The 22,085-nt window shown below is 42.7% G+C and overlaps 1 protein-coding gene across 6 annotated transcripts in view; it reads left to right on the top strand.

The window, feature by feature from the left end:
- The window catches only part of PLCXD1 (phosphatidylinositol specific phospholipase C X domain containing 1), a 30,650-nt gene extending 8,639 nt beyond the window's left edge, over positions 1–22,011 (top strand). For 2 of the 6 annotated variants that reach the window (XM_015851301.2, XM_015851281.2), the window contains exons 2-7: positions 9,830–9,971; positions 12,660–12,796; positions 15,281–15,409; positions 16,187–16,342; positions 19,426–19,609; positions 20,218–22,011. In XM_015851301.2, the coding sequence (XP_015706787.1) occupies positions 9,860–9,971; positions 12,660–12,796; positions 15,281–15,409; positions 16,187–16,342; positions 19,426–19,609; positions 20,218–20,510 (1,011 nt within the window). In that variant the 5' untranslated portion in view covers positions 9,830–9,859 and the 3' untranslated portion in view covers positions 20,511–22,011. Of the gene's footprint in view, positions 1–4,786; positions 5,948–7,119; positions 7,281–8,794; positions 8,867–9,829; positions 9,972–12,659; positions 12,797–15,280; positions 15,410–16,186; positions 16,343–19,425; positions 19,610–20,217 lie in introns of those variants that run through there. The other 4 variants (XM_015851294.2, XM_015851276.2, XM_015851271.2 and 1 more) reach the window with 4 other exon arrangements.
- Positions 22,012–22,085: the final 74 nt, after the last annotated feature.

Below are 22,085 nucleotides of genomic sequence, written 5' to 3'. Positions count from 1 at the left end.
ACAACAGCGTCCTAAGGTGAACAGTAGTTCATAAGGTGCATTTCATGCCACGTTGGGGACCTTGTAATCGAAACCACAAATGGCAATTTTATAATGTTCTCATTTGTTTTCAGCATTTGCTTTACAATTTTATGTGTAGTGAAAAGGGTGGAGGAATAAATGTCTGAAGGAGCTACGTTCACTGAAATTCATTCTTGTCCTTTTAAAATGGGGTGATCTCTTGTTTGTACTTCTATTACTGTTCTTGAAAGAGCTAGTAACTAAGATGGTTCCTCTTAAAAGATGTTACTTATAGGTATATTTTGATTCTCTTCCCCAGTTTAAAAAAGTCATGATCTACAAGGTGAACTATTTTTAGTAGCTAAAATTAAGAGAGACCAAGTTACAGTGATACACTGACCTCTGTTGGCGTCGTCCTTTCTTACTGAATCTCGCTTCAGTGCTGAATTTGTTACTTTCAAACATTTTCTCTGCAAAAGAAAAGCAAACATGACTGAATATCTGTTTTACAACACAGGCTTCATTCCTCTGGAAACAACCTGCTGGGGGAGCAGTAGTTAATACACTGGAAAATGAAGAGTGGGTGTGCAGGGAGAGTGACAGTGGGACATGACTATGTAAACTTAGGTGCTCTATGAGTTGCCTTCCTTTGCCATCTGAAATGCATACATTTCAAAGAGAAGCCTTGGCTGCTGCCCATGGGCCAGCCCTCAGAGAGATGTGTTAAAGAAGACTGCAGTAAAATACAAGCTATTCTCCAGGTTTCTTACAAAGTGAGCAGAATGGTTGGCTTTTGTTTGGATGTAAACCTGCTGAATTGAGGCTAGACAGGCAGCAGTATGCAGTGACATGCCTATTCCTGTGCTGCTAGAAGTGCAGGCTGAGGCTGCTGCTCTGTCAGAATTTCTGAGTCACGTTTTTATTTGTGTTGTTCTTAGCCTGAATTGAGAAAGCTCATGTAAGAAACGTTAGGGCCTTCTACATCACTCTACACTTCAGCGAGACAATAGCCTGACATTTTGCCCTAAGTGCTGGATTAAATAGTAACTGGAGATTGTGTAAACGCTTCTGTATAGCCATGAATATCATGCCAAGGCCTTACACAAGCTGGGGACTTCTGCTGTTGGGGGGCTTTCCCTAATGAATGATGTTAAGATAGCAGCTCTCTCTGTTTGTTTGCACCACTGTTAGTAGTCTCTTCTTTGAAAGCACTGGTAGAAAGCCTAGGTGAGAAGATCCAAGAGAAGATCCACACATCCTGACCTATCAGGGCAAAAGTAGGTGCTAAAGAGAGTCTACAGACAGCATTTTATGAAAAGTAAGCTGCGAATTTGCAGTTCTGTTGCACACAAGCATATTGACGTAAGTGTATCACTGATCTCAGCCCCCTGAGGCATCATACTGTGGTAAGCAGAGCGATGAAAAGGAACACAGACCACTGCACAAATGTGCTCATGCAGCTATACCCTATATTTCTTGTAGAACCGCATGGTCCTGCTCTGTTTGTAAGAGCAGAAGGGCTTGAAAGAGGCTGCAGGAGAAAAGGGAACTGCACTTCTCAGTCTTGTGCTAACAGCTCAAGCCTGAAATAATGTGGGGGATTTTATGTTCACTTTGATTTTAAGCATGAGGATGTTCAGAGCTGCAGAGTGAGTAAGTTTTATGTATTTTTGATGGCTTACGGATATGTTCTCAGAACAATCTTCCTCCTTCTTTGAACTTTGTTTCCCTTTTTGTCCAGCCCTGCTGTAATGGCATAGCTCTAAGTAATGATCTCATTATGTACTTTCAAGTGGTAGGAACATGGCAGCAGCATGTTCCCTTCCCAGCAGCCTGCTTGATTGGAAAATGGGGATGCAGAGTCAGCAGAGCCATGTTTCATTTTTATCCATCCATTTTCTCTCTGACTGCTGAATCTTATCTTTGATTCACTACAGCGTGGTGGCATCTTCTTTGCCTGCCTATTTGACAGTGTCACAGTGAGTAATGTATTTAAAATTTCTCATGCTTTCCACTTTGTTTAAAAAGCTTTCAGTGTCTTCAGCTGGATTACAGGTTCTTCTCTCCTGGCTGTACAAATTAGAGGACCTGCTCAATCTCCTCCTGCAGAATCAATAAAGAAGTTGAGCTGATCTCAGCTAGATGAATGGCATTCTAGGCGTGCTCTTTGCTCTCCGAAGGTTTTTGAGGGAAGTTAACTTGCATTCAGGACTTGCTGGGACAAAAGTGAAGATGTGGTAGGGGGAGAGACAGTTGGATGGCAATGTGACTGAATGTACCTCACATGCTAAAAGGACACCTAATCTAAACCTCAAGTTAGTCCAGCAAGGTCTCTGTAAGGGAGAGAGACTGAAAATAAGGGTCTAACTCTGTAGCCTGACACCAAGTTTTGTCCACACCAGGGGTCCCCGTAAGAGGGTCTGAAGACCATTTTGTGACTGGAAATGCTTCAAGTATATTTATAGCAATGTGAATTTGTAGCTGATGGTTATGATCTCGCCCACAAATGGAATGAACTTCTTTCATCCCAGTAGCATAGCTGTTCAGTCACAAAGAGTTAATAGGTTCAGCAGCTTACAGCGAGTGAGCCATCATGTTCTTCATGTGTAACCAAGGAACAGGAAAAACTTGCATTTCAACTTGACACTGATGTCCTTGTTTTCTGCAGCTTCTAACACATGTACTGCAATAAATGCACTAATACGCTCCCATAAATGCGCTTCATTACGGTCCTTTGTTACCATAAATTTCTTAGTTGCCATTGCCACAATCAGTGCAGGTGGCACAGTTATGGTGACGCACAACTGTAAGAAAAATTAACTTTGTTTACACAGCAAAACTTGGCAGAAAGATCATAATCCTGAGAAAAGCCAATTGCCAAGACTTGTGTAGGTTGTGATTTGTTTATAACAGGCGGTGGATGTTTTTCCTCATAGGGAGATGTGCAAAGTCCTACCAGGGCATGGGGTAGTTAGAAAAGTTTTAGTGCACCTTGAGTAAAACTGGAAACAAATGATTGTCAGGTAGGCTTTGGTATTGGTTAGAGCAGCTCTTCTGTACCTCCTTGTTTCTCCTTTATTGAACACAAACAGCAGTGTTCAAGCAGATGTTGAGCTCCCAGTGCATGGTGGTGGCTTTTTGCCACTGCCTTTAATAGGAGGTAGTTTGTTAATGTTGTATTTTGAGGCTTGGTAAACCTGTTCTTGTGGCCAAACAACACTGCATTCTGTGTGCTGTGCAAGTAACGTCCTCTAAGTAGATAAGCCGTATAACAACTTGAAGGGTACTTCTTATTGTTAGAAAGTTTGGGAAAGGTGAGCCATTACTGAGTGTATTTCTGGATAGTGATGAATAAGCTCAGGCAAAATAAAGCAAACCACAGACTTGGCCTGTGGGTGGGAAGTGCTAACAAGAATGTTTGTACATACACTTCTAACACAGTCGTAATCCAGAGAATGCAAGAGTGGGATTTACCTGTAGTTGCAGCCCACGTATATCTTGTGCAATTTTTCAGCTCTGCATCCCTATTAAAAGCTTTCAGCAAGTACCTGTGGAAAGCAATCCACCAATAGAAGGTTATTTTTAGGCCATGGTGACAGAAAAAGAAGACACAGTAATATATTCAGTAGTTTATCTGTACTGTTAATTACTGCGCTGTGGTAGCACAGGAGGTCGCTGTGGTGTTTTGTTACTCTGTAATAAAGGAAGGGAATCTAATAAAGGACAAAGTATTTTGTTAGGTCACCTGGCCCTTTTAGAATCACTTAATACATCATCTTTCCCTGTTGCAGATCTTAGCCTTTATTGTTAGCAGTGTTTGACCCAGTCTGACATCCTGAGCTCAGCTACCAGTAGCCATACACCTCTAGCTTCTGCCTCAGATGACTTGTACTGTTTGCAGAGCAATGTTCTGTTGGAGAATGAACCTCTACTGCAGGTCACTACAGATCATGCCTGCACTGCCCTAGATGTCCGTCCTTGTATGCTTTTGCCTATATGGCTAGATACGTATGATATGCGTGCTGAGACCAAACACGAGCACCAAGTCTACCTACATAAATGTGACGTGATTTACAGGGCATGGAGGAGGGCTGCTTTTGCACAGAACACCCAGTTTGCCTGACCTTTATCATCCTGTTGGTAGGGAAGTCATGTCATGAGTGAAAGATCTTACTCAAGGGCATGCTGTGGTTACAATTACTGGCAATGCAAATCAGTAATGTGTGACATTAAGGGGGTGGGGGTGAGAAACAGGAACAAACTTTTAGACAATATTTACAGTTATTCCCCAGTGACCCATAATGAGATGAAAGCCATGAAGTCTTAACCTGCACTAAATCCACAGCAGTAAAGGCCTGGTTGCCCTAAGATGCAGACACCCTTAGCTTCAGCCTTTGCCCATTATCAAAGGTACTAGAAATGTAGGATGCAGATGCCTAGTTTTACAGCTGATCACAGGAAGAAGGTGGGATGTTGATCAAGATTGTTGGAGGATGTAAGACTTGCTCACTCAATGTCATCACAGTGATAGATTTAAGATCTATAGATTTAAGATCTATAGATATATTTAAGATTATATTATGATTAGATTATATAGATAGATGATTAGATTGGATTATTCAGATAGATTTAAGATCTATAGATTTAAGATCTATAGATTTAAGATCTATAGATATATTTAAGATTATATTATGATTAGATTATATAGATAGATGATTGGATTATTCAGATAGATTTGAGATCTATAGATTTAAGATCTATAGATTTAAGATCTATAGATTTATAGATAGATTTAAGACCTATTTGAAAGACAACAGGAACCAATAGTTCCTCATGATTCCTGTGCCATTTTATCTTTCCCTGTCCAGCAGAGCTAACTTCAGCTGCAAGACTCTTGCCAACTTGGTGTCACTAAGTGACTGGTGCAATTTTCATACAACCAGAAGGTAGAAGATGAGGCAACCTGAACTAACCTGACCATCTCAATCCTTTTCCTGAAGATTTACCCTTGATTCTCTCATTCTCTGAATTAGCTGAATTTCTTGACTATGACTATGCAACACAGTACTGCAGGCTCAGAGTCAACACAGCAACAGAAACTCCAGAAACAAGAACAGAGAACAAGAAACCAACTCTGGGCAGGCCTGGCTTGAGTTTTTTGCCCTAGAGCCCAGATCTGTGGGGTGACTGTAGTGCTGTAGGTCTTCCCAGGCCTTTTTGGCTGCCCAGAGTGTTGTTGTTATAGGCCCCACTGTTGCTGCAGGCCCTGTTGTTGTAGGCCTTGCTGTTCTTGCAGGCCACCTCCTCACTGTTTTCTCTGCTCTCAGGAGTCATTGCAACTGCTGCTATTAGATACACAGCCTCCTCTCTGAAATATTAAGCTACCTGTTTGTTCCCAAGGACAGAAACTGGGTGAGGGATAAGAGGATTTATCAGTGAGTTCAAGCAGGAACAAACACACACTGCTGGGGTGTTGCGAATGTCTGCAGAACAAACAAACATCTCAAACGTTGAGAATTCAGCTAAAGCTGTTGAAATGCCTGGTGACATTTCTGTATGTTACAGCATAGGGAAAACATGATGTGTAATGGCTGAAAAGAATAATAATAATTAAAAAACAGACATTGAAAATGTTGAAAACATTTTGGAAAACCCAACAAACCTGAAAGTCATCTGAAACACTGACTGATTTCTCTCAGGCTGAGCACAGTGTATTTTGGGCAGCCAGGTCTGATGAAATGTATAAAGTCCAGCTTATGCTTCTCTGTCTGGTGTCACTCTGACTAACAAACCTGAAATGTTTCACTCCGATCCACAGCTACAAATCAGGTCTGCCATTTTGTCAAGATACAGTGCTGAAGCCTGTATATCTGCCTGTTCTTGATGCTCTCAAACGCTACCAGCTTTAAACCTTTTCATTTCTGAATGCTTCAAAAGCTCCTTCTGGGTAAGAAGCTCTTTGCCTTGTATTTTTGAACTCCACGATCAGACTTTTCAATGCAGACGCTTATTTTGCAACTGTGGTGAGAAATCCCGGGCTTTCACCTCCCCCACGTTCTTCATCTTGAAATCTGCTTGTCCTTGCATCTGCAAATATTGCTGAAGGTTATCTTTGCCTTGACCCTTCCTTGGGAGATGTGCTTGTTCAGGGTTTAATTGCTTGCTGATTAATTTCCTGTCATTCCTCCTTTTACTGGCTTCCTAAATCCCCCTGGCGGGTTTGTGGTCTAGGGGCTAAAACACGAGTCACTGTGCTGACATCTCCAGTAATTCCAGAGCAACCTAAGAAAAACTGAGACCCAAACTAAGACTTGAAAGGGTGTGGGTTAGAGGGGGCTCTTTCCATTAAGGTCAGACCTGCAAGAGTTCTTTCCATGTGAATCAACAGATACTTCGTATCATTACAACTTGAAGTCTTGTTTTTACGCTTACAGAATAAAATGTTTTGTGATTTCAGTTCCATGGTTCTTTCTTTGAATCGACACAAAGATGGCTTTTAGATTTCCCACTCCAGAGCCACATTTTCCCAGGTAATCCTGACGACTTCACCCAGGTTTGCTTCACAAGTGCTTTACGTTTTCCATCATGACAACATCCAGAGGCCACCTGATTACTCCTTTGTCACATCTTCACAGTCATAACTTTCTAAGTAAACTAAGGATTAAAGTTTGATGGTGTTTTTTTTTTTTCCTCTTAACTTTTCCTACTTGAAATACATTGCCATTTATTTTAACTCATGGAGAGTATGACAGTATTAGTCCTGTAACCGTTCTGAGCCACTTTCTATCATGCTGAGGCAAGTCATCCCAGCCTTTAAACAGCATCATTATTACCCTCTCTTTTGCTCTACTTTATCCCTCTTGGTGTTCTTTCTGTGCTTAGCTCACATCCCGGTTCTGCTGCTGGTGACCCGCAAGGAAAGCTGTCCTACAGTAGAGAAAGAGATTGTTTTCTCTATTCGTTCATTCGCCTGTTGGACAAACCATGCAGTTAACACCCTACTAATGCACACTCGAGCTATTTTGAAGCTGGTCGGCTTCCAGCGCAGCTGCAAGGCGGTTGAAGGCTGTCCCCAGGCGCTCCTTCCCTCCTGCAGCAATACACCCTCATCCCGCTGAGCGTCCCACCGGCTCTCGAGCTGGCTCCTCCCGCCCCGGCACCTTCCCAAACAGGCTGCCCGAAGCCGGGCGGGGCGGGGTCGGGATTTTTCCCCTTCGGCTCCTTCCTGGGTGCCCCGAGGAGCTGGGATGGAGGCGAGGCGGCTGCTCAGGGTGGGTGAGGTAGGAACGGAGAGGGAGGGGGAATCTGGATGCCCGCTCTGGATGCTCGCGGTGAGATGGCAGGGTGCAAGTAGAGGGTGCTGTAACTCCGTGCGGTGCTTTTTGGTTTTGTTTTCCTTCTTTCCACCTGGGATTTCAGTCCTCGTCGTTGCAGTCAGTGTAATTCACATTAAAATCTCTCGTGTTATTACCGTGGTGTTGCTTTGCTCCCGGTCAGGCTGCAGCTGATACTTTAATTATGTTATCCGACACTGGCCAATGTCGTTTTCCTGACGGCTTTTTGCAGCGTTCTGCCGTCGGACCCCTGGTATCCCCAGCCCCTCTGCCGTGCTGGGCGCATCCCGGGGCGATGTCACCCGAACTTCTTGGCTTCCCGTTGCTCGGGTTGGTGCTCTTGGCGTATTTCAGGCTTACTGCTCGTTTGTTGTCTGCGTCCGGCAGAACCCTCGCGTTGTAATTAAGCTGCGTAGATTAGATTAGATAGCGGGCGGGAGCTCCTGGGGATTGAGGGTGTTTCGTCGTGGCAGCAGCGTGCAGAGGATGGCTTCGTTTTCAGCCTCTTGGGTAGGGAGGTGGGAATAAAGGCACTGCTCTCCTTTGCGGAGTTTGAGATTGACTTCTGAAAAGCAGCAGCTAGAAGTTGCAGTGTCTTTCTTCCAGGTGAGCCTCGGTTTCGCCCTAAGGGATGTGCTGCATCCTAACTGTGAGGTGGCGGCTGAGTTAGGACTGTGAGGTGGAGCATCTCAGGCTTGTGTTCTGCAGGAGCACTGGCCAAAACATGGTTTGATCTCTTTTGATCAGCTCGGTCTTGCTATTTCTGCTCCCCACTTGCTCCTCCATGCCCAAGAGGGTGCTCTTGTTGTCCCACCATGGTAAGGGTAGTGACCAGCTGGGGGACACTGGTCAGCCTCCATAGGGAGTGAAAATGACAGAAAACCAACACTTTACAGCAGGGATAAGCACTGATTTCTAGCCTCTAGTGAGGTGGTTCATTACAAGGCTAGTGGAAAACCAAGGCTGGATGGGCCAAAGTGGAAAATCACAGGTTACATGTAGGACACTTGGGCAATGTCACTGGGCTTGTCTCAGTCACCGTGATCTTGTCTGTATCTGAGCTGGACTGCAGGAACTCAGTTGGGCTGATCCAAAGCCACATCAACTGTGAGCCAAGATGAGCGACGCTACATGCATCATTAGATGTAAAAGCAGATCGTATCTGTTACAGGTGATGTGTATGTGGAACTTAGTAAAGCAATTACTGACATTGCCTTCCAGATGACCTCATGTGGCTGCCAAAAAACCTTATTGCACAATGTTTAAGGAAACCACGGGTTCTTCATCTAAATAGCATCACTCACTTGTAAATCCTGAAGAACCAACCACCCCCCAGACAAGCCGAAGAATATGCTTTGGAGAAGCAATCTCAGGAATGAGAATGCAGAACTGTGGCAAGAAGGAACAAAGATAAGACAGGAAGGCTGACACAGCATAAAAGCTGCATGGTACTTATCTGACTGCTGCATCTGCAGCAGTAAAGAAGGACATGCTCAGAGTGCCAACTTTTTGAGAAAGAAGGAAAGAGGAAGGTGGGATATTATCACAGATAGTCACCGTGCCATGATCTAGAAAGTGTTCCACTACTGAGCTGGGTAAAAAAGAGCCTTGAAATCAGTGAAAAAAGGAAAGCTTTTATCTTCACAAACATCACCCAAACTTTAGGCAACATCCTACAAAGAAAAGAAAAAAATGACACAGGGAGCTTGTCTTTGTGTTTTACGCTGTTCAGGAGAATACAAAGTGGAAAAAAGCAGGTTAACTCTAGTATGCTCAAGTGAGGGGTTACTATGAGTCCTCAGCTGGGGTTCATCTGCTGGGACTCCTGACCATTGCAAACTTTGCAGAAGATCCTGGAGAGATTTGCATTCAAGAAGAATAGTTCCAGAGTAGCTTTCTGGAAGGTCTGACTAGTACTCATAATCATGGGCTCCATAGGGATTATAAGAGCAGATGTCAAGAGATCTTCTCACAACAGGGAATAAGAAGATAGTTTTCCTCTTTGACCCCAAAAGTCATCTTGGTGTGAAAGTCCATTGTCCAATAGAAGAAATGAAGACTTGTCACTACTGGTGTGGTGCTTTGTGATCCCCAGGGCCCTGTGGGCAGCAGCCTCAGTCCCTCTCCTGTTTCTGTCAAGGATTCAGGAAGTAGACACTGGAAATGGGCTGCCCCTCATGACTTTGTGGTAGCCTGCATAGATAATCGTTTCTCCACACCAACAGAGCCTTGTTTGCTTCGGCTCCATTCTTCTTTCAGCTTGAAATCAGAATGTACCTTTGGCATCACACTGGGAGACAATAAAGTAGTGAGTCTAAAGTAGTGCGTTTCATGACTGCAAAGCTCATGACCTTTTGCTAGAGTAGTCTGAGTGAAAGCTTGTTGTTTTATAGCATGAATAAATGCATTCTGCACAGGTCCAATGGCGTTGTGAAATAATTTAATGAGTCTTATTCTTTTTCTTTCTTTCTTTCTTACTTTTTTTCCCCTCCCAGGACAGCCTATGAAGTCTTAGGACAGTACTAATGGAAGGTTCTTTGCAAACCTCCATTCACGTGTGCCATGAAAATGCTCAGTGGATGTCAAAATTACCAGAAAAGCTCTGGGATACTCCCCTCTTTAACTTATCTCTTCCAGGTAAAGATTAACTTTTGTTCTCTACTGTTTTGTTAGCATGTCATTTAAGTGCTGGAACATCCTGCTTGTTTTATTTCAGGATGGCTATCTCCTTTTTATTTGGGTATGTGGTGGGCAGAAGGGCCAAGGGGAGGGAGAAAAAGATCTTAAGGGAAGAAAAAAGGACTTCTGTAGCATCAAGATGTGCAAGATGGTTATGCATCATCATGTCAGATCAGCGTTAATAATCTGAGCATTTGTTTATCTTGGCTATGGTGCATTTTTCTAATGTGTTAACACTTTTTTTCCTTATTAAAATGACTCCAAAAGGAGATGACGTTTCACTTTATTATCTGTTTCTTTTCGCTGTTTGAAAAAGGCTGGGAAGTTAGGGGAGGAAAAAAAAAATAGAATCTCTACAGAGTGGCTTGGGTTGGAATGGACCCTAAAGATCATTGAGTTCTAACCCTGTGCTGTAGGCACATTTCTTCCCTCTCCCTGCTGGCCACCACTCTTTTGATGCAGCCCAAAATACAGTTGCCCTTCTGAGCTACAAGTACACATTGCTGCCTCATGTACAGCTTTTTGTCCACTGGGACCCTTAAGTCCTGCTCCACAGTGATGCTCTCCAGTTCTTCTGTTCTTCTCCCAGTCTGTACTCATACATGGCATTGCACCAACCTAAGTGCAAAGCTTGGCCTTGTTGAACCTCATTAGATTCTCATAGGCCTATTTTTCAAGTCTGTCCAGGTTTCTCTGGATGGCATCTCTTTCTTCTGGCCTATTAACTGTGCCACTCAGGTTGATGACATCTGCAAACTTGCTGAGGGTGTGCTTGATTGTGCTGTCCTGATCACTGATATAAATCTTGAAGAGCATCAGTCCCAATGCAGACCCCTGGGGGACATCACTTATTAATGTCATCCACCTGGACAGGGTCTTTGACCACGGCCCTCTGACCATGAGCATTCAAATAATTCATTCTCTACTGAACTGTCTACCCTTAAAATTCTTAACAGTTTTTTTATTTCTAAATTGGAAAGATATGTGAAACCCTATCCAAGGTCTTGTAGAAATCCAGGTAGATTATATCAGTTGCTCTTTCTTTGTGTACCGAAGCTGTCACTCCATGGTAGGAGGCCACCAGGAAGTAGAGCAACAAGATAATAAGTATCTATCCTATGACAGAATATATATATATATATATTTTATATATTCTTTTTTGTGTTCTTCGATATAAAAGGAACCATGTTATTTCTAAAGGGCTTTCACAGTGGTGTTTCTTTCTAGAATGCTGGGAACTTGATGTGTGCTTTTGATTTCTTGACTCTTCTCCTAACAGAGATCTTGGTATTCTTGTGAATGTCTGTTGTTTTCTCAGAGAACAGGCAGGAAGAAAAGAATTAGTTGAAGAATTACACGGAGCTGAGTCAGAGAGGATCAAGCTGGGTATTAGGAGAAGTTTCTCCACTGAGGTGGTCATTGGGCATTGAAACAGGCTCTCCAGGGCAGTGGTCACGGCCCCAGGCTGCCAGACTTCAAGGAGCATTTAGACAACACTGAGAGACATAGGGTTTGAATTTTGGCTGGTCCTATGTGCAGCTAGGAGTTGGAGTTACTGATCCCTGTGGGTTCCTTCCAACTCAGGATATTCTTTAATTCTAAGACAAGTCAATTTCAGTGAACACTGAATTATTTTACCGTGCACTGCAGGTCAAGTAGCTTGGAAGAAAGCTTCTCCAGCTGCCCTACTAGACTGATCTAGCCCAGATCAGAATAGAACAAAACAAGACCAACCAGGTCAAGACAGCTCTAGCAGGTTTTTAGAGGGAGCAATGTCTGAAGGAAACCCAGTTCGGAAACAGAAGCTTACTCATCTCCCCACAGAAGCCAGCCTTGCCCTCCAGTCCTTAGGGCATGGTAAATGTGTCGTAACCTAAGGGTTATGAGATGACTGGGCTCATCTCAAATAGAGAAGATAACAAGGTGTGCAAGAAACTTGAGAATGTGATTTCTGAACGCATGACAAGGAGACAGAGGCAACTCTTAACAGCTGGCACTGTGTTGCACCAGGGTTGGGGCAGGAGTTGTTTAAGCTCCGAAGCTGCCCAGTTTTGTGCTAGCTCACTATCTTTGGATCAGACTTGCTGTATTGTGGTTATATTTACAGATTCCTTGCCGATACCCTGTAAAGATCCCAGCAAATCAGGTTATCGAGTTTTTAGCTGTTTATCAATGCTTTATGAAAATATGAAATATTATGAAATATATTTATATATATTTATGATATATTTTCATATATTTATGAAAATAAAGAAATAATAGGACAGAAAAAGCTAGTAAGATCACTGACTGCCATTCCTGAAGGTGTTGTAAGTTGCATCATACATAGATGAACCTTTATGATGAGGTATTTCAGATTTAAGGCTTTGGAGTCAGACTGGGCATTAGGAAACATTTCTTTACTGTGAAGGTGATCAAACACTGGAATAGGCTTCCTAGAGAGGTAGTTGATGTCCCATGCCTGTCAGTGTTCAAGAGGCATGTTGATCAGGCAGCTGGACTTATGGCCTCGGTACATTCACACGGTATGTGTGCTTTGTAAATGAAGAGGCATGTCAGGTGTGTGTGTGTAATGTGATCGTGTATTGTGGTGCTTGAGTAGGTAAGAAATGGCATGTATTTCATGTTTATTTTTGTATTCCACAGGGAGTCATGACACTATGACCTACTGCTTGGATAAGAACTCAGCTGTTAGCGGCAATGAATCCAAGCTGGTGAAGTTTTTAAACAAATGCATGCCCTGCATTGTACGCCCTATTATTATGAAGTGGTCCATAACACAGGTAAATGTCTGATGTTCTCAAGCCCGAACACATTTGGATGTTGTGTTGAAGTGCAAAGTATGGTCACGTTCTCCCATAAGGCAATGAGAGAACAGCCAGCAGGCGTCATGAAGTACCAGTGCTGTGCATACCTGATCTTCATTTATAGGGAAAAGTCATTCAGCTTGGACAGGGAGGATTCACAAAGATGTTGCTTAAAACTGGCTACAAGAAACTCATCTTTCTTACGGTTTTATTATTGTTATTACTAACTTTTAACATTAACCCAATCAAAATAAGTTAGTAGAAGGGTTTTCCTCTTGTTGCGCTTAATTCAGAAAGCAGCGTCCTTTTCATTGTCGCTGCTGTGTGAGGCACCCGTTGTATTGCACTGCTTTATTGTGTAAATATTTCAGCGACCTGCAAAGGGAAAAATATCGCTGAAGGGAAGTTTAAAGATTAAGAGAGTGAAGGTGTGACACTTCACTTAAGGTTTAGTTCGTTTTTATAAGACAACTGAATTTTAAGCTGGCAGTTATCTCCCGCTGTTCCTCACTACTGTATGTTAAAGATGAAATTGGGGATCATAGTTTAAGTTAGTGCTTTTGAAGATTTTTCTGAAGAACGGACTTTCATGTCATCAAAGAGGCACCAGAAATCGTTTCACTTTCATTCTTTTTGAAGGAGTAGTTCATTAGTAGTGACTTAAAACTGAATAATTGAGAAGTGGCAATAATTATGCTTAGGCTTCTTTGCTTATCACACGGTCTTTTCTTCAACCATTTTTTAAGCGTTGGTGCTCATGCCTATGACAGGTTCAGATACCTCCTCACCTCACAGTTTCTGGTGGGCAAGGGGTTATTGATGGAGATAAACAAGCTCTATGCATCACTACAGTCATTTTCTGTTCGGAGCCCAGCTTGCTGAGTGGGAGGTGGCCTAGCAGACGGGGAAGACCTGGCTGCAGGCCTGTCCTCTTTAGTGCCGCAATGCCTGGCTGTGTCTGCAGGAAGGTGACTCTGTCCCTTGGTATCTGGAGCAGTAATCCAGGTGTCCTCCTGCTGGCAGGACCCACGCGTTCCTGGATGGCCCTATGCCAGGCCCTGGCTGTTATGTGTGTCAGCCTGGAGGCCCATATCTTTCCTACGCAGTGGCTGACATCAGCTCTCAACCTGGATGTCAGGTGTGCGATAGCTGTGCTGAGACACATTGCTTCATAAAACCTCCTTCTTTTTGCACTTGGAGGCAGTAGTTGCACTGTCTGATTTAGTATCCAAATCCAGGTGACTAATTAAGGAGACTAATCTCTCTATTTTTCTCAGGCAGTTGGTAGAAAGAAAGAAATTTGTCCAAAGGGCAGTTCACAGCAACCAATCTGGTGCACTTTCTGGCCACAAAGGATACATTTGATCCACAGCCGTACTTTTTCTGTACCCCTTGTGGAATTTGGTCTTGGGCGTGGATCACTCCTTTGGCTTCTCCAGCCTGAAGGAGACCAAACAGGTGTGGAGGATGCTGCTGGCAGCTCCTCAGATCCTCAGCACCTGATGGCACATGCAGCTCAGACTGAACTCCCCTCCTCGGCATAAAAAGGTGGATGGTTAGAGCTAGGCAGGGTGAACATCCTGCCAGATGTCTTTAGTTCTGTCCTGGCACTAACAAGTGTGGTTATCAGGCACAATACCATGCATTGCTTTAGTTGAATCCTATCTGACTTAAATTAGTACAGTCCATTTTATTTTATTTTTTTTCTGAAACCTAATAGTGTTGTCTGTACAAGAAGACTGAACTGAGGCAAATTAGGATTTAAATGTGTTAAATTCAATTTATTATACTCTCCTAGTAAAAGAGAGCCTTTTTAAATGTAGGAGTTGTGTCACTTGTGATGTTTTTCCCCAGACTCAGCTCTATCACCTGTCCCACATTGCTCTCAAAGCCAGGTGGAGAGGTTCAAGGGAAATCCAAGATGGAAGAGGGCCTGTATTTTGTAGGACTTCTGCAAGTTAATTCAAACTTTTAAAGATACTTTATCCTAAAAAGAGAATAATAGCCAATACTTTTTTCTATTTTTGTTTTTCCTTCCACTGAGGATGAGTGAGGTCCATAGAGACAACCATGGTAAAGTCTTTGATCTAATAAAATAAAGACAGAATTTCTGAGGTGCTGATCCTGCAAGATTTGTTCATACAAATAGACTTGTGAACAGAGATTCTGTATTTATGCGCAGGTTAATGGATCTTTTAACTTTGAGAAGATAACAAATGCAGAGGTCTGAAGCTAATCTAGCCTATATCTGGAGTATATTCCACAGGGAAATCAGAATCCTCTTGTTAGATAGTAAAATAATTTAAAGTTATGACTTGGTGCCTTACAGTGCTGGTTTATAGAAGAAAGATGTGGAAATTGTTGTAGGGCTAATTTGGTACACCTTTTCTAGTTATCTATTCTAAAGGAACAAACCCCTTTCTAACTCTCAGGACCTTTGTCTTCTGTTTAACTATCCAGGTGCTAACTGTGACGGAGCAACTTGAGGCCGGAGTCAGATATTTGGATTTTAGGATTGCCCACAAAGCTTGTGATCCATCTATGAATCTGTACTTTGTGCACATGGTATACACAACCGTTATTGTACAGGTATTGTCCTTGCCTTGGGAATGGCTATACACATGGTGCTGCTTATTTTACGTAAGGGCCATCCTAACCTGAACTAACTCAAGTCTGTGTCCCATTATTAAAGTACTGTCAGGTCCTATGAAGCCAGTAATGTGAAGTTTGCCTGTGCTGTCTCACTGTGGACCAGTTTATGTTGTCTTTGCATTTGCTGCAGTACGTACAGCCAGGTACAGAAGAGTCCACAACCAGCTAAGGCAGCTCTTTTTTTGTAGACTGACTGGCTAAGCTTTGGTTTTGTATTCATCATTTGAACCATTCATGTCATGATGATTGGCACGTTCAATGGGATAGTTAGATGTAGTGCCTGTCTACTCTGCTAATTATGCGTGATCTCCAAGAAGTTGTCGTTGACTATAACAAATGGGGAAAACAGACCCTGTCATGTTTAAGCAAGCACAGAGTTTTCCTTATTTTCCAGTTTGCCACTGACATCGTGTTTGTCCTTAAAGAAGGCTGGGAAGGTGGGCTTACTGATAACCTGCCTGTAAGAAGGAGGCTGAGGGGTATTGACACAGCCCACAGCCAGAGCAAATCAACACAAACCTGCAGAAAGTAGTTCTTTCTGGGGTGCTTCTCTCTGAAACACCTTGTGGGCAGCTGGATGTCCATACTCTGAAAACATACATTGATTTTCAGTGGTTGGGGTTCTACGCAGCCATTAATGGTTCCATTAGGATGTTTTACTTCCTTTTCTCTGCACAGTGTGATTTTCTAAGTTGCATTGACTGTCTTTTATAGGATATTCTGTGGGAAGTGTTGAAGTGGTTGGAAACTCATCCTCAGGAAGTTGTTATCTTGGCCTGCAGGAATTTTGATGGATTAACCAAGAAACTTCACTGTCATCTTATTACCTGTATAAAACAGATTTTCCAGTGTAAACTGTGTCCCAGAAATGTAAGTATGAGATCTTTCTCCATTTCTTTTTTTAAAGGATGATGTATTAAAGTTTGTTGTGGTTTAACCCTGCAGGTGGCTGAGCACCACAGTCATTTGCTCTCTTCCCTCCCCACCCCCACTTCCCAGTGGGGAAAAACAATTCCATCCCAGTTGAAACTAAGTGCTTGGTTCAGAGTTTTATTTTCTGCTTTTCTTGTATTTTTATCCTGGGAAAAGTAGCATTTACTGCATCAGGGATAGATCTTTACCTAATAAATTTGAGGAGATAAAGCGTAGTATGGAGGAGGGAATTAAATTTGACTGTCACATGTATAGATTTGTGGGACCATTGTAGGGATACAGCTGCTATCTGCTACTCGACCAGATTTTTGTGTTGCTATAAATGAAGTCCAGACTGTGGCAAGGGCTTTCAGTCTTAGATGGAGATGAGTACCTTCTTCTAACGACAGAATTCAGAAGAATGTCTTTTTTTCCTTTTTACAGCAATGATTATAAATTATTTGGTAGTATTTATAGCATCAGACCTAGGTTGGAAGTGAACTCAAATTCAACTCTACCAGGCAGATCAGACTTATTTCAAAGCTATGTTGGGCTATATCCTGTCCATTCTTGAATAGTTCTGAAGATGGAGATTCCATAGACTTTCTAGGCAGCTTGATCCAGTGTTTGACCACTCAGGCAGTAAACCTGTTTTCCATACATCTAATCAGAATTTTTCCTCTGGCACTTTGTGTCTGTTGACTTTCATCCTTTTGTCATGCATTTCTGAGGAGTGGCTGCCTCTGTCTTTCTTTACAGCCACCCATCAGGTATTTGCAGACAGTAGTAAGATCTGTCCATAGTCATCTTCAGGCTGAACAGACTCAGCTCTCAGCCTGTATTTGAGTTTCCAGCCCCTGCTCACCTTAGTTGCATGTTGCTGGACTCACTTCAGCACATCCATGTCTTTTTTGTACTGGGAAAGCTCCAGCTGGACACAGTGGGCTCGCACACAAGTCCCCAATCTGTCCTGATGTGTGGGAGTACTCCATCCAGGCTCAGGACGCTGCATTTGCCTTTATTGAGCTTCATGAGGTTTCTGCCAGAGGTGCCAGTTGAAGAGGAGAAGGTAGATTGGTCTGAACCAGGAACTCTCTGCTACAGCTGCCAATAGGATACAAGTTGGTGCAGAGGTTTCTGTGCATTACCAGCCCACTGGTAATGGCCTTGGCTTTCCTTCCTCCGCTTTAGCTGGAGCTGACCTTCCAGATAGCCTAATAAGCTTTCAGTCACCCAAACCTCTAGAAAAGCTTTAATTTTAATAATTGGAAATTATTTGACTGCTATATTTTAGAAGTTGAGACTTTTAGCTTCCTCTTTTGACAAGGTGTGGGAGCTTTTAGCTGTTAAACAATTAACATTTCAAAGATGCGCAGGCACAGAGGGTTTTCTCTGGAGATGTGAGGGTGCAGGATAATGATGACCCTGTTTGCGATTTGAATTAATCCTTTGAAGCTGGTGGATCAGTAAGGGCTGAGTATTACCATTTCAAAGCATTTCATACAGCAGAGTTAAAATAGAACAATTCTCAGCAAAATTAGGGGTTTCTGATAATTCAGGCCTCAACTGAATAACAGAGGATTTGAGTGAAAATGTTTTATTGTTTCCTCATATATCTTGAGTGTGTAAGTCGTGGCTGAGCAGAGCAAGACTGGTGAGGATGACCAAGTTGGCTTTTAGACTCATGGCCAGTTCCGAAACAAAAAGAAGTGATTAATTGCAAGAGAGACAAGTTGTTGCAGGTAGTTTATTGAAGGAAGGTGATGGTCTGAGGTCACATGACTGAAAGAAAAAAAAAGAAGAAAAAAGAAAAAAAGAAGCATCAAAAAGCAAATGGGATCCTGTGCTCCATCAGGAGAGGGGTGGCCAGCAGGGACAGGGAGCTGATTGTCTCGCTCTACTCTGCCCTCATGAGGCCCCACCTGGAGTACTGTGTCCAGGTCTGGGACCTGCAATACAAGAAAGACAGGGAACTGTTGGAGAGGGTCCAGAGGAGAGCCACAAAGATCATCAAGGGGCTGGAGCACCTCCCCTATGAAGACAGGCTGAGGGAGTTGGGCTTGTTCAGCTTGGAGAAAAGAAGGCTGCAGAATGACCACATAGCCTCATACTTGCTCACTTGTTTTGAAATCATCTCATGTCTACTGTCTGCCTGTCAAGACTGCATCTCTGGTGTCAAATGAAAGTGTCAAAGCATTTATGAAGCTGTAAATAGAGATCTGTAGTACTAGCACAGGCCACAGTGTGACAACATCATATCATGTTTAAAACTGTAATTGCCTTTGATCTGAATTGAGTTTAACGATCCTTTGTCAGGCGTCTACAGTTTCATCTCTGCTTTGTTTGCAAAATAAGCACCTGTGCTCATGTATTACATTTCTGGTGATGTGGTTTTTTTCCTTCTGAGCTTTCGAAAGGCAGCTGCAGTAAAGCACAGGCCTCTGTCAGTCACAGGTTTTGTAGCTCATTTTGCTGATTATGTCTTAATGTTGAGGTATTTTTCTGATTTAACTGGGGCTTACACTCTCATGGGTGAAGCAAGAGGGATTTCTATGCTTGTTCTGGCTCTCTTCAAAGATCTGCATTAAAACGTTTCCACTTTGGTTTTATTTTGAGCGAGAAATTAATTGTAACACCGTGAAGCCACCATTTCCACTTCACAGGCAACACAATAAAAGCCCAAAGATGTCTTACAAAATACTGAACAGTTGAGTTCTCGTGAATGGCGTTGGCAACAGGCATGGATCCGTGTGGCAGCGCTGCCCTAACCATTCCTGTTTCCTTGTGTGCTTTCCCTTAGATGGCTGTAGGCCTTTGTCCTCCTAGCTCCTCTTTCATAATGGGTGCTGCACTCAAAAAACAATACTCAGTGTGTAGCCCATCCAACAACTTGTCTGGACGTATGTTTGGCAGTGTTATTTGAACCAAATCTGTACCTCGCTATCAAGGGAACTTCACGCTTTGATATCTGAGCTGCAGGGATGCTGATGTTGTTGGCTCGCAGCTCCCACTGACTTCAACCTGGACTTAACTTCCCTTAGGTGGTTCCGACTCTGCGGACCATGTGGCAGCGTGGCTACCAGGTTATAGTCTCATATGAAGAAGATCTGGAAGTGCTGAAGCACTGTGAGCTGTGGCCTGCAATCCCATACTGGTGGGGAAACAAAACTACCACTCATGCTCTCATCCAGTTTCTAGAACTCATGAAGCGGATGGGCCGTCCAGGTACCCGCACGGGGCCTCTCGGAGGAAACAAGGGGCACGCACAGTAATGCAAACCAAATAGAAATGGTTGACTGGGAGTTTGTAGCATTGAGGGATACAACACTGTTGTGCATGTTGCATGCTCAAGACACACACATGTTGCTGAGTGTTCTTGCCCACCCATGGGTGAGTGCAACATGCACGTTATATTACCTGGTTGTGTAAACATGCACACAAGTGTGGGTACATACACAAGCTATACCATTGCAGCTCCTTCATCTATGGGATCCTGTGGAAAAGAACCCAAGTCTTTTCCCCTCATAGCAGAGCAGCCAGCTGGCAATGCCCTTGTCACGCATAACAGACTGCTGTCTGAGCCCAGTGCTTGCTGGTTTTTACTACTTTAGACAGCTCTGAGGGTGAGGAAAAAGCTGTATAGCACATAATAGCAACAAAGGAAGACAGCTCCCCTGAAACAGTTCTAGGTCTATGAAACAACATGGAAAGATTCTTAAGTTAGCAAGTTAACGAATCCCAGTGAACCAGATGTTGAGTTAATGCAGTACTGAGAAGTCTCTGCTCTCCTAAGAGGAGTATTTAATGTGTCACCTTTCAATGTTTTGTTTCAGAAACGTTCTTCGTTGCGGGCATTAACCTTACCGAAAATTTAGGATATATTCTTGTACACCCATTTGGATCATTGAAGACAATGACACTCCGGAGTCTTCCATGCTTGAAAATCTGGGTGAGGAAGCAGTACCCAGGACCACAGAAAGACTGCATTAACATCATTGCTGGAGACTTCATAGGAAATGATGATTTTGTCAGAGATGTGATAGAACTTAACACAAAAATTAATCCTCGGTTAGACTGTCCCAGCAAAGGGTCTGGAACAAAAAGCATTTCATCCTCAGCTTCTTAAAAAATCTTTGAAAAGCTGAAAAGACTTGGCGTGCATTTAATATTTCCTGGTTTAAACATCCTGAGCTACATAAAGATCCAGTTAAGTTAAACCAGGGGTGTTTAAAGCTCATTAAGAAGCATGCTGTCAGCATCATCAGGCTGTCAAAGTCTTTCCTTAAAAACAGAGAGCAGGAAGATCTTGCTGGAGTCTTTACAGAACTGTGGGATAGGCATCATTTCCTTGGGAGGTGCTTAGATCCTGTAGCAGCTGACAATATTGGAAGTCTCAAGAACTATTTAATCCATGAGCAATAAGTAGCAATATGTCAGTAGCTGCACAAGTGATTCTGTGATTTTATTTTCTTTCCGCACATACTTGCGGCCCCAATTCTCAGTATTTTATGAGCGTGAAACTAACTTGCCTGTTTCCATAGTTTGTTTTGAATATACAGTGTGAGCAACTGAAGAATATTTTTCATCTATCAAAGGTACTGTACTGATATTCTTACTTGCCACAGTCCTTACATCGATCTGGAGATGTAGTATCAGCTGTATCGTTGTGTGCTGAATATCAGTCGTGAACCATTTCACTACCAGGGTAGTTGCAACATTCTTACTATTTTTAAGAGATGTGATGTGTAATGGAGCACTTAGTTCTTGCTGTCATCCATGTCAGTTCTGCCACAGCCAGGTCCCTGGACAGTTTTGTCTGCTGCAGTAAAATGCTTTTGTATTAGGAGCTGTAAAAATATCCCTTACATTAGAAATTAGTTTTGTATGTTTGCTTTCTGTCTGATCTCAGACTGCTCTAAAAATACAGATCATTGGCTTGTTTCAATTGGTCAATTTGAGGTTTCACAACTGATTTTCCTTTATTTACATATTTTTGTAGTACTATGGTTATTTTCCTCTTAATAAGTATTCTTTGCTTGCTTAAACACTGTTTTATGTAAATTAATTCTGTTTTTCTAATTTTTAAACAAACTGTGCAATAACAGATGATAACGACGATAGAAAGGGCAAAGATCAGGGCTAAACCAAAACAGGCATCGTATAAAGATACTATGCAGCTTCACCAATATACCTCACTTTTTATATGCACTTTACACGTAGCAACTGAGTTCAAGTGTCTGGCAAGATGCTGTGTTTTCAGTAGGTAGCTTGTCTAACTTTGAAACAGATTGCTGCGTGGTACCAGCTCAAAGTTACCTTTGACTGCTAGGGGTTGAAAGGTTAAGATGTTGCCTCCTCATGCAGTCTCCCACAGTTGCAGTCTATGTAGGAGTGAAAACCAAACATTCCACTTAAGAAGACTTTCCGAATGCTTTTTGTACGGTGCTTTTTTATCCTTGATCTCACTTGTGTTTACTTCATAGAGAGCAGGCATTCAGTTTGGTTTTTTTGAGTCGCCACTTGCACAAAGTGCAGTTCTAACTCGGAATGTTCTTCTGCCTATCTTTTGTACCCTTCAAGTATCTCGTCACTTTACCTAATAAATCTTCACCTGTTTGTGTACTAAAGACTGAAATACAGTTTTGTTTCTCCTTTCTTTTAATACTGATGTTTTTTCTTTAAGAATCGACACAGAAGTAGG

Source organism: Coturnix japonica, chromosome 1 (genome assembly GCF_001577835.2).
Source record: "Coturnix japonica isolate 7356 chromosome 1, Coturnix japonica 2.1, whole genome shotgun sequence".
Lineage (NCBI taxonomy): Eukaryota > Metazoa > Chordata > Aves > Galliformes > Phasianidae > Coturnix > Coturnix japonica.
The sequence above is the reverse complement of the archived record's forward strand: the minus strand, read 5'-3'. Positions and strand labels throughout refer to the sequence as shown.